At 37.4% G+C, this 13,365-nt stretch overlaps 1 protein-coding gene across 1 annotated transcript in view; it reads left to right on the top strand.

The window, feature by feature from the left end:
* Positions 1–11,352, top strand: part of LOC106879433 (arsenite methyltransferase) — a 38,499-nt gene extending 27,147 nt beyond the window's left edge. The window contains exons 7-11 of the mRNA XM_052975128.1: positions 557–737; positions 2,271–2,413; positions 2,660–2,749; positions 4,962–4,997; positions 8,287–11,352. Coding sequence (XP_052831088.1) covers positions 557–737; positions 2,271–2,413; positions 2,660–2,749; positions 4,962–4,997; positions 8,287–8,376 — 540 coding nt within the window. The 3' untranslated portion in view covers positions 8,377–11,352. The remainder of the gene's footprint in view (positions 1–556; positions 738–2,270; positions 2,414–2,659; positions 2,750–4,961; positions 4,998–8,286) is intronic.
* Positions 11,353–13,365: the final 2,013 nt, after the last annotated feature.

The raw sequence follows: 13,365 nt of genomic DNA, 5'->3' as shown, positions 1-13,365 counted from the left end.
TGTGTTTGTGTGTGTATTTATTTGTGTGTGTGTTTGTGTGTGTATTTATTTGTGTGTGTGTTTGTGTGTGTATTTATTTGTGTGTGTGTTTGTGTGTGTATTTATTTGTGTGTGTGTTTGTGTGTGTATTTATTTATGTATGTTTACATATATATGTATGCTTAGATTCTAAGCAAAACTGTCCGACGAACGGGGACGCGAAACTGAGTAACAGTTTTTGTGATATTTTTGCTGCTTTTTAATGAAGCATATTACTCTACCTCTGATATTCAAATACTATTTTTTTCCACCTTGTTTCGCATTTATGTTCTTACTCTGGTATATATATATGTGTGTGTGTGTGTGTATAGCTATTAGCAATCCTTCAGTACATCCTGTAAGACAATTCAATAAGAATGATAATAATAAAATTGTGCTTAATTTCATTGACTTTCACTCAAGTAACAAAAAGAAGCATTTGGAACCTGGTATGTTTCATTACCATTATGTCATAACCATGTTGTTTATTTTGCCTCTCTTCAAGATACGTTTTTTTTTATAAGCTTGTTCAGTTTTGTTATTTTTAATGATTAGTTATTATTTTTCTTTTTCTCAAACAACCATAGGTGAATGTATATCTGGAGCACTTTATTGGAAGGACTTTCATGAACTAGCTGGTGATGTTGGGTTTAGTCAAGCACGCATTGTTAGTGTTTCCCCGATACCTGTGGACAGAGAAGATTTCAGGAAGATTCTTGGTAAGGTATTATTCAATATATATTTAATGGCAGCTGCTGCTGATGGCTTTGGAATTTGCTCAAAACACTGCTAAACTATATATATGTATATATATATATATATGTGTGTGTGGTGTGGTACTGAAGCATTTCCATTGTTATGTAGTTTTAATACATAGGTGCAGGAGTGGCTGTGTGGTAACTAGCTTGTTTATCAACCACATAGTTCTGGTTCTGTTCCACTGCTTGGCACCTTGGGCAAGTGTCTTTTACTATAGCCTCGGGCCGACCAAACCTTGTGGGTGGATTTGGTAGACGGAAACTGAAAGAAGCCCGTCGTATATATGTAAATATATATGTATGTGTGTGTATATGTTTGTGTGTCTGTGTTTGTCCCCCCACAACATTGCTTGACAACCGATGCTGGTATGTTTATGTCCCCGTCACTTAGCGGTTCGGCAAGAGATACCGATAGAATAAGTACTAGGCTTACAAAGAATAAGTTCTGGGGTCGATTTGCTCGACTAAAGGCGGTGCTCCAGCATGGCCGCAGTCAAATGACTGAAACAAATAAAAGAAAGAAAAGAAAGAAAGTAAGTTGTTGGAATTATATAATTAAAATTTCCCTGGCAATTTTTTTGGAGAAAATGTTTCATTTTCAGACAAATTTTTTTTATCAGACGAGCTTGCACTCTCATCTGATGTATCCAAGCTTCTAATTAGAAGGTTCATTCTCATAGTCATCTTCTGAGCCTGACATCTGGGCGTAATTTGTAAAAAAAAAAATGAAACAAGAACCGAGAAGTGCTGAGAATCGACGTATAAACTCTTCTGTGGCTGTTTTTGAAATTATGTTTTGGACGAGTTTACTCATCACACTCTGAAAAAGACAAATTGGGTGAAGACAAGTTAAATCGTCTTTGCCGGGTAAGGGGTTAGAATAATCTATCATTAATGATTACTCGTCATTAGATGCAAGTATTTTAAATTTATAGTTTATTCATCACCAACAAAAATGTATGTAATATGACAAGAAGACTTTCAAATAAAAGCAAGGAAATGCATAAATAATGACACATACACCTTATTGTAAGGTCATGAAGAAGAAATGTGGGAAAAGCTGAACTATAGGCACAGGCATAGCTGTGTGGTTAAGAAGCTCACTTTGAAACCATGTGGTTTCAGGTTCAATCCCACTGCGCAGCCTCTTGGGAAAGTGTCCGTTACAATAGCCCTGAACTGACTAATGCCTTATGAGTGAATGTGGTAGATGGAAACTGTGTGGAAGCCTGTCATGTGTCTTTGTGTTTGTCTTCCCCACTGCTTGACAGCCATTGTTGACTTGTTTAGGAACACTAAAATAAGTACCCAGAGCTTAATAGAAACTAAGAACAGGGTTTCATTTATTTGAGTACTGGGGTCAATGTAATTGACTTACTCCTCTCTTGAAGTTGCTGGTCTTATGCCAAAATTTGAAACCAGTAATAATTGTTATTTCTAAAAACGAATAACTATCTTAAAATTCTAAAATGTATATATTTCTTATATTTGTAGGTGATATACAATTTGTTTCTGTTACCTATCGCCTTTTTAAGTTGCCACCAGATTACCAAAAGACGCCCGCCCAAGCAATTTACAATGGTGAGATTACTGACCATGAAAATGAATTTAAGTTTGATCACCAGTTGACATTCCTTGTAAGTAAGAAAGAATCGTCATTTTAGTCAACATCAGTACCTGTTTCTTTACTCTGTTAGATTTAAAGATTTGAAACCATTTTTGTGAGAAGCCTCTTGTAATGAAAGAAAGATCAATTGAAATAACTTGCATTTACTGATTAAGCTTTCACTCGTACCATCCACATGTGATATTTATTTCATTCATTTTTCAAATCTTAATTAAAGATTCAATACACTCATTAAATAATTTATTTCTTCTTTCAGACAAATGAACCAGTTTGCATTGATTCTGAAACACATGCGATCCTGAAGTATTCTCGTTTCAAAGATGAATTTATGATTCGCACTCAAAAGGTAATTATTTAACTTGAAATATATGACAGGGAGGGAGGGAGATAGACAGATCGATTGATTGATCGATCACAATCATACAGTTTAATTTTCTTCTTATTTTATTCTTCTTCAACATCATTTATTCTATTAAACTATTATTTATTTATTTCTTCAATAAGTGATAAAAAGAAGGGCTCGTTAGATCTTCTTTAATATTTTTTTTTATGGTTGTGTGGTAAGTAGCTTGCTTACCAACCACATAATCCTGGGCTCGGTTCCACTGTGTGGCACCTTGGGCAAGTGTCTCCTACTATAGCCTTGAGCTGACCAAAGCCTTGTGATTGGATTTGGTAGATGGAAACTGAAAGAGGCCCGTCGTATGTATATATATGTGTGTGTGTGTGTGTGTGTGTATATGTATATATGTGTGTGTATATATATATATGTATATATGTGTGTGCATATGTATGTGCGTGTATATGTGTGTATGTCTATATTTGTCCCACCAATATTGCTTGACAACCAATGGTGGTGTGTTTATGTTCCTGTAACTTAGTGGTTCAGCAAAAGTGACCGATAGAACATAGCATTAGAATATCATCATCATCATCGTTTAACGTCCACTTTCCATGCTAGCATGGGTTGGACGATTTGACTGAGGACTGGTGAAACCGGATGGCAACACCACCCAACGATCTGATTTGGCAGAGTTTCTACAGCTGGATGCCCTTCCTAACGCCAACCACTCCGAGAGTGTAGAATAGTTGCAGATTAATCCTCAAATTGATGGCTTCATTCTGCCAAATGTTATTACCTCTGCCTTAGCAACGGCGGAGGTATTGTTTTCAGTCATGTTTGTTTGTTTGTCTGTGGACAAGATATTTCAAGACCTGCTGGATGAATTTGGATGAAACTTTTAAGGATGTTTGGCCTTGTAACTGGCATGAACTGATTAGATTTTGGGATCAATCTAGTTCCAGACAAAGATTCTGGAGTATTTTTCCTGTTTTTTTTTACTTAATCTCTGAGAGCAGTTGGGTTCATTTTTAGTATTCTTGTTTGTGAGAGCAATCGAGTTTATTTCAGATATTCTCATCTTTAAAATCTTCTCCAGCTAATCGTTGAGAGGGCGTTGGTGTTGCTTTGGCTGAGGTTTGTGCTCTCTGAGTGCTCTTGTTTACTTTTGGCATAGTTGTGATAACTTGAGTTATAAATTTATCTATCTCTGGGAGACAGCTACTGTCCTTGAACAGGAGGCATACCAAATATGTAAACTGTATATAAAAACATTGGATAGTTCTGAGTCTTTAATGGGTGCATAATCAGCAATGTTTTTCAACATCTCTGTTTCAGTTTTATTCCCTTGGAAACTTAACTGCAGAGTTCCTGGTCTGGTCTGTGTATTGTTTTGAGCAAGACACTTTTTTTGTATGTTGCTCCAGTTCACTCAGCTGTAGAAATGAGCTGCGATGTCACTGGTGCCAAGCTGTATCGGCCTTTGCCTTTCTCTTGGATAACACCAGTGGCGTGGAGAGGCGAGGCTGGTATGCATAGGCTACTGCTGGTCTTCCATAAAACGACCTTATCCAGACTTGTATCTTGGAGGGGAACTTTCTGGGTCCAATCCCATGGGCATTCATGACTGAAGGAGACTTTACACTTTATTCAATTATACAGGGTGTCCACAAAGTCTGGGTACATGAGGATTAACACATACTTTAAGAAATTATTATTTCTTATATTTAATTGTTTATGCTATGATTTTATTTACTCCATGTACCCACATGGGGATTAACACATACTTTAAGAAATTATTATTTTTTATATTTAATTGCTTATGTCATGATTTTATTTACTCCATGTACCCACATGGGGATTAACACATACTTTATGAAATTATTATTTCTTATATTTAATTGTTTATGTCATGATTTTATTTACTCCATGTACCCACATGGGGATTAACACATACTTTAAGAAATTATTATTTCTCATATTTAATTGTTTATGTTATGATTTTATTTACTCCATGTACCCACATGGGGATTAACACATACTTTAAGAAATTATTATTTTTTATATTTAATTGCTTATGTCATAATTTTATTTACTCCATGTACCCAGACTGTGTGGGAATCCTGTACAATAGTTAGTTTGTTATAGATGAATAGATTAAAGCTTTATTCAAATTTGTACTGGATTAAAATTTTTGATCTTTTATGTTCTATTTCAGTGTGGAACAACTGGTGAAGGAGATAGTTGTTCTGCTGTAAGTATGCTCTAACTTCTTAAGTAACATTTAAAATTTTGTTCTGTCACAGCAAAACAGTTTTTTTTATATTTTGTTAATCATGGGCACTGCATGGTATGAAAGGTGGGGTCCATGGCCCATTTGCAAGGCTCCTGAGACTGTTGAGAGGGATAGAAGGAAGAAACTAGCCTCAAGTAGGAGACCTGGCCCAGGTGGTTGCAATATAGCATCCTCCACTCAAAGTGCCAGGTGGTAAATTGGACTATAACTCAAGTGTACCACCTATGCAGGTCATGGTGGAATTTGAACTCAGAACATAGGGGCAATTTATCAACCCTGAAAGGTAAAGGTAATGGAATTACACCTCAGAACATAGACACGAAATGCCACTAAGCATTTTTCCAGCTTGACGTCTTAATAATAATAATAATAATATAGGTGCAGGAGTGGCTGTGTGGTAAGAAGCTTACTTTCTAACCACGTGGTTCCGGGCTCAACCCCACTGCATGACACCTTGGGCAAGGGTCTTTTATAGCCTCGGGTTGACCAAAGCCTTGAGTGGATTTGGTTGATGGAAACTGAAAGAAGCCCAAAATATATATATATATATATATATATATATATATTCTTTTACTTGTTTCAGTCACTTGATTGTGGCCATGCTGGAGCACTTACCTTTAGTCAAACAAATCAACCCCAGGACTTATTCTTTGTAAGCCTAGTACTTAGCCTATTGTCTCTTTTGCCAAACTGCTAAGATACGGAGACGTAAACACACCAACATCAGTTGTCAGGCAATGGTTAGGGGACACACACACACACACACACACACACACACACACACACACACACACATATATATACAATGGGCTTCTTTCAGTTTCCGTCTACCAAATCCACTCACAACGTTTTGGTTGGTCCGAGGCTATAGTAGAAGATACTTGCCCAAGGTGCCATGCAAGCTACTTGCCTCACAGCCACTCCATATGTATGTATATTCATCACCACCAGAAGCCTGCACCAATCTCTGCTGTCTGTTTCGACAGGGTTTCTATCAGCTGGATGTCCTTCCTAATCTCAACTACTCTATAGAGCATACTGGGTGATTTTTACATGGCACCAACAACATTGAGGTCACCAGGTAACTTGCAGGACCCTTCAGCTGAGGGGAGTAGTATTGAGGGACAGAAAATGTGTCCTGTATTACAAGAGTAACATGACTGCCTCAGAAAGAAGAGAAAAAATGAAGATGTGATGGGGAGGGAGCAGGGACTGTGCATCTAAGTTACAGGGATATGTTTTGAGTGTGGTCATTGCCAGTACCACCTGACTGGCCCTCGTGCTGTTGGCATGTAAAAGCACCCACTACACTCTCGGAGTGGTTGGCATTAGGAAGGGCATCCAGCTGTAGAAACTTTGCCAGATCAGATTGAGCCTGGTGCAGCCTCTGGCTCACCTGTTCTCAGTGAAACCATCCAACCCATGCCAGCATGGAAAGTAGACATAAAATGATGATGATATATAGTTCTATATTTAAGAGATGAAGAATTATGTACATTATTTACATTTGACGGATATTTGTCCTCATCTTGTTTGTTGTTAACACAATGTTTCAGCTGATATACACTCCAGCCTTCGTCATGTGTCTTGGGGAAATTTTGAACATGGATTCTCATTCCTAAGGTATTTTTTGATATTATTATTATTCAGGTCACTGCTTGGAATCGAACTCGGAATCTTGGGGTTAGTAGCCCGTGCTCTTAACCACTACGCCACGGGCATATGGCGTAGTGGTTAAGAGTATGGGCTACTAACCCCAAAATTCCGAGTTTGATTCCAGGCTGTGACCTGAATAATAATAATAATAATAATAATAATAATAGCATCGAAAAATACCTTAGGAATGAGAACTCAGGTTCCAAATTTCCCCAAGACACCAGAAGAAGGCGGGAGGGTATATCAGCCGAAACGTGTTAACAACAAACAAGATGAGGACAAATATCCGCCGAATGTAAATAAAGTATGATGATATATTTTGAAGTGGACAGGGGATTGGAGAGGGTAAGTGAGTGGATGAGGAGACAAGGTTGGGAAAGAAGAGTGGGGAGCTAGTGGTGGGGGATGTAATGAGTGGGTACCAGTAGAGGGAGGGGGTTTTAGGATGTGTTGTTGGGGAGGGATTTACTGTGGATTTATTGTGTGCGGGTAGGTACTGGAGGGGAGGAAAGTACATCATCTGTGATCATGTGTGTGTGTGGGGTAGGTCCACGGACATGAATTTTACTTAGGTGGGCGTGTCTTCTCAAGACATAACAATTGCCATTTGTGTCAGTCCTTTGTCATTATTGAACATTCAGTGTGAGAGGAACAGAGAGAGAATAGATTGGTGTCACACATTGATTTGATCTGATCTATATAAATAGTATTTAGTTCTTGCTCAAGCATATGAGAAAGCAAGTCATATATTGATTTTCTTTCATAACACACAAAATCAACATATTTGCCAATTGGATCAGATGGTGCTTGTGTTATTGATACTACAAAAAATGAAAGTGGTAATTGATTATAATGGGATTTGAAGCACGATCAACAAGGATCATGAAGAAAAGCAGTTGTTTACATACAGAGTTGAAACTCCAACTGCTAGTATCGTCCCCTGCCTGTTTTTTTATTCTTTATCCATCACTGCGGGGCATTTATTTCTGTCCACACTCAGTAATTTTAAAGTGATAGTCAGTATGTCCCATCTGATCCCACTCTTCAGACTTGGCAATCTGCCCGTAGTAGTTCAGCTGGCTAAAACAGCTGCTGTGACCAGCAAGCTGTAGGTTTTACACTGGAGTGGCCTTTCCCTAGGTCAATTGCTTTACAGGGCTGCAGAGCACTAACACCCTGGATTTACATTCTGTTAGATGTATATTGGGTCTGTTTGATCACGGCATAATTTTTGTCATAATTGCATCCTCTTCATTCCATGTACAAGGCTGGGCTGAAAAGTTCCTGGCTTTGAGTAAAAGAAAATACAAGAGAATCAGCTAATTATAATTTTATGCAGTATATTCCCCTCTCAAATTCACACACACTTCAGTTTTCAGTGGTCCTAAACCCTGTAAAAGAACTCAGAAGGCTGGACCCCCCAATTGAACTTTTCACGATACTTTTAACGCCAGGAACTTTTCAGCACCCCACCCCTGTATAGAAATATATTCTTTGAATAATTTAGATAAGTAAAATAAATTAAGAGAAAACTTTACCTTTTTTTAAATTTCAATTTTAATAAAAATTATTTTATTTTGTTCTTTTTAAGGTGATTAATCCATTTGAGTTATTGAAAACCCTTCAGACATCTGGGAAAACCATTGCTAATGCCTGCTGTGGTGGGAAAAAATGCTGCTAATTTTTATTTTACAACAGAAGTGTCTACATCAGTAAATGGTTAAATTTATTTGATGTGCATCTTAATTATTATTATTCACCACTCATTCCTACTGTTGCTTCTTGTTGTGAGGCAAAACTTCTCTCATGGAAAATGAACAATCAAATGAACTTTGGTGAAGGGTATTATATGAAATAATTTTCTGTATTTTTGTGAACTTTTGCTTCAGATTCTTTATTGGTAATTCTTTCATGATGTAAATAAGCTATGAAGTTATATTTCTTAAGTGAATTTAAGAAATCATGTAATATACATATTACATCATTTATATTGTATATGATTGGGTAAAGTATTGCGCTAAAAACCCAAGGTTTTCAAGCTGCTATTTGTTTTGTGACACTGGAAATGACACTTTATTCTATATGCCTCAGTTTATTTTGTTATGGAAGAACACATATTTACAATCAAATGACATTCTATCTAGAGATAGATTCATCTGGCATATGTCTCTCTTTTGATATCAACTTGCATGACACAGCTTCTGGTCCTGATACAAAGTGTTTTAAAGTATTCACACTTAAATTTAAACTTCTCATCATATTATTATTTAAAAACATTTTGTTATGTTCCAAACACTGCTTGATAATGACAGTTATTTTATTAAACCTCTCCAGATTACTGATCTTAAAAATTGATTGATAAACTTTAGCTGTGTATTTCATAAGAAATGTGGTGGTGGGAGGATTAACATAACATCCAAAGCAGAGGTTTCAATATGTTCAACTTGATGGTACATAAATAAAAAGAAAATTACTGATGCATGAAAAGTTAAACAGAAATGTTTTAGAGTTAAAAGTTAGATAAAAAAAATAGATATATAGTTGCTGAGGGTGTATTCCAAGAGATTGGAAAAGACCACTCGGAAGGCCTCTATAATGAGGGGTAGATGATCTAGTTAAGCAATTTTGGTGAAGATGGAAAAGAATAGTCCAATCAAGACATAATTGGAAGCGCATTGTGACCAGTGGTGTAGAACAGCATCTGATGGTCTGGTTGAAATGGTGATAGTTGTGGATAACAAAATTATAAATAATGCAATTTTGCAAGAGAATTAGACTTTAGTATTGATTTTCTGAAGCCTTAATTACAGTTAAGAAAAATCAAATCTACGCTGTACCTAGACACTCCTACTGGGCATCTTTTGAGAACCACTAATCTAGAATCTTTTCTTTACATCTTTTTTTTTCCATAACACATGGAATAGATTTGATTTAACCCTTTAGTGTTTGCATTATTCTGCCAAAATTAATGCTTTTTCATCCACATTGTTTTGAACTGATCATGCATTATCTTGAAGCTATGAGATTTTGATGAGGTAGCTGTTAATTTTTAAAACGATATTGTAGGGTTGGTGTGAGAGACCAGATTTGGCCAGTTTGAACATAAAACAAGCAGAATACTTTTGGCCAGATATGGCCGGTTTAAATGCTAAAGGGTTAAACAATTACTTCTACAACTAGATACCCTTTCTACCATTAATGGGGGAGCTTTATGAACCAATGTCTTGATGTAGGAGTTGTCTATGTGGTCATTCTGTCTGCTAGAAATGGCAGCCAAAGTCCCTTGTGAGTTTTAGTTATATAAACTGATTAATATTTTCAAGTATTATGGCGGTGAGCTGGCAGAATCGTTAGCACCCCAGGCGAAATGCTTAGCAGTATTTCGTCTGCTGTTATGTTCTGAGTTCAAATTCCACCAAGGTCGATTAAATAAGTACCAGTTACGCACTGGGGTCAATGTAATCGATTTAATCCCTTTGTCCTTGTTTGTCTCCTCTATGTTTAGCTCCCACCTGTGGGCAATAAAGAAATAAATATTTTCAAGTATTAAGCTGGCTAACTGGTGTACGGCCTATTTGTCAGTCAGCCAGAGATATGAGCATTGTCCATTGTTATAGAAAGGATTATTTCTATGACTCATTGAATTATGCTGATAACAATGATCATCATAGAAATATAACAACAACACAGCAAAGCTTAACAATGTTACATGCTTCTCACTCAGATAATATAATGCAGCCATAGATGTGCCCTACATAACATGAATGTAGTATTAGACATGCATTTCTCTTGAGCAATGATATAAAACCAATTGACAAGTATGTCAAATTACAAAGACAAATTTTGGAGTGACAACTAACGTAACATTAATGAACTGGAAGCCTGAACTTAATACTTAACAATGCAAAACAATTCTGTTACAGATACATTATGGATGGGTGGCAGTGTTAAACAGAATGGATGATGAATTTAGTTTGCTACCCACTATTGTAGACATCAAACTTACAAATATACCTATAATCAATACAATACAATACAAAAAAGTACTCTGCTTCCAAGTATTGCAATCAATATTGATCAATATTAAGAAAGTGCCACACCCTAACAGTTGAGGGAACCCGTGGAAGAGGTAGGCCCAGGAAGACCTGGGCTGAGGTGGTGAGGCAAGACCTTCGTACATTGGGCCTCACCGATGGAGTTTCTGCTGAGGTGAGTGTCATGGGCTGTTCTTTGTGGCAATGTCATCATGGTCATGACTGCAAGGTGAAGCTGAACATGCCATTTACTCTGAGCTGTTGCTCTTTTCCCCTCCATCTTCTGCTACTTAATCTGCCCGCCCCTCTTTTTCTGTTTTTCTTTGGTTTCCTTGTAATTAAATTGTGATAAGTAAAGATGATTCACTTACACATCCTTTCAGCTGAACAAACATGCATTCTCACTTATTCATGGTATCTCACTTTTATTTACCTGAAAATTTTCAAATATCAATGTAGACTGCATTTCCCAGATGAGAAGGATTGTTACAGAAAATTATATGAAACTGTAAAATATAATAATATTAATAATAATAAAAAAATCCCGGTTGTTTAAAAAAAAAAGTTAATACAAATTACTGTATTTTTTATATGAAAAATAAATTGAATTTATAAATAATCAAGTAGTCTTTGTTTTATTCTATTCAAGGTGCAGGAGTGGCTGTGTGGTAAGTAGCTTGCTTACCAACCGCATGGTTCTGGGTTCAGTCTCACTGCGTGTCACCTTGGGCAAGTGTCTTCTACTATAGTCTCGGGCTGACCAAAACCTTGTGAGTGGATTTGGTAGACGGAAACTGAAAGAAGCCAGTCGTATATATGTATGTATGTATATATATATATATATGTGTGTGTGTATATGTTTGTGTGTCTGTGTTTGTCTCCCCACCATCGCTTGACCACCGATGCTGGTGTGTTTACGTCCCCGTAACTGTGATGGTCTGGGGAGCAATTTGGAGCAATGGTTGATCAGAGCTGGTGGAGTGTGAGGAAAACAAACTCAGATAAATGTGTCCATATTGCAGAAAAGACTCCTTCCAATCTTCTCCAGTGGTTAAATGATTAAAGAAGACTATTTATGGAAGATGGGGGCTCTTTGTCATACAGCTAAATTGACCCAAGATTTGTTGGATGAGAATAGCATTGAAAAGTTTCCATGTCTAAGCCAATCACCAGATATGAACCCTTTTGAACACCTCTGGAACGTAATGGACAGGACACTTCATAAAAAGAACAAGAAAACGTTTTCAAAGCCAGATCTTTTGTGATTACTGCATGAAACTTAGCAAGAAATTCCACAAGTGAGTATTTGTGATCTTATCAGTAGCATGCCTAATAGGGTCCTTGCATTGAAAAATGCAAAGGGCATGTCTAATAAATATCAAATATTCACATTATAACAATTAAATAAATTTCAATGATTATAAAGGTGTCTATTTACTTCTGTCATGACTATGTATATATATATATATATATATATCTCACAGGCCATGTTTGTCTTTGTACTCACAAATATTCTTTTCTACTTTAGGTACAAGGCCCAAAATTTTTGGGGAAGAGGTGCCAGTCGATTAGATCGCCCCAGTAAGCAACTGGTACTTTATCAACCCCGAAAGGATGAAAAGCAAAGTCGACCTTGGTGGAATTTTTGTGCCCATAAATATAAAAAAATATCTGAACCATGTCATTGTTCTAGTCTAGGGAGATCTTAAATATCATAGGTAGTGTCGTTTTCTAAGATCATAGATCATGTTCTGCTAAAACATTCAAATGGTTACACTTGATACCTTTAGTTTGCTTTTCTTATAAATTGATTAATTGCAGACTGCACTTCCTGCCATCCCTCTCCTGCTCTTGTCTCTCCCTTGCTCTTCCCTCTGGCCGAGTAATCATGTATCCTCTCTACAACAACAAACCTGTTTCTCCCCTCTTTCTTGATCACTCTCTCTCCCTCCTCTTGCTCTTACCTCTGGTTAGGTAATCATGTATCTCCTTTACAGCAGCACACCTTTCTTGTTAACTCTCCCTCACTCTTTAGGTAACCAAGTCTCTCCACTTCAACAGCATACCTGTTTCTGCCCTCATTTTTGTTAACCCTTGCTCTCTTTCTCTCCTTCTCCCTCTCTCTGGTTGGGTAACAATGTATCCCCCCCACCCACTACAAGACATCTGTTTGTCTCTGTCACACTCTAACCTTTCATCATCTGACGCAAGATCACCTCCTCCAATACCCCGACCCCTCTCAAAGACTCCTTGTCTTGCAAAGTTACTTGGTGACTCTGCCAATGCTGGTGCCACTTGAAAAGCGCCCAGTCCACACTGTAAGGTGGTTGGCATTTGGAAGGGCTTCCAGCTGTAAAAACTATGCCAAAAATGACCTCACCTGTGTGAATGCCACATACAAAGCACTCAAATTACTCTGTGGAGTGGTTGGCGTTAGAAAGGGCATCCAGCCGTAAAAACCCTGCTAAAACAAACACAGATGATGGTGGGTGCCAGTGGAACGTTAAAAGCACCGTCTGAGCGTGATCGTTGCCAGGGCCGCTGACTGGCTCCCGTGCCGGTAGAAACATAAAAAGCACCATTCGAGCGTGATCGTTACCAGCGTCGCACTGGCACGTGAAAAACAACATTCGAGC

This window comes from Octopus bimaculoides, chromosome 2, assembly GCF_001194135.2.
Source record: "Octopus bimaculoides isolate UCB-OBI-ISO-001 chromosome 2, ASM119413v2, whole genome shotgun sequence".
NCBI lineage: Eukaryota > Metazoa > Mollusca > Cephalopoda > Octopoda > Octopodidae > Octopus > Octopus bimaculoides.
Note: the sequence above shows the minus strand (reverse complement) of the source record. Positions and strands in the feature narration are given on the sequence as shown.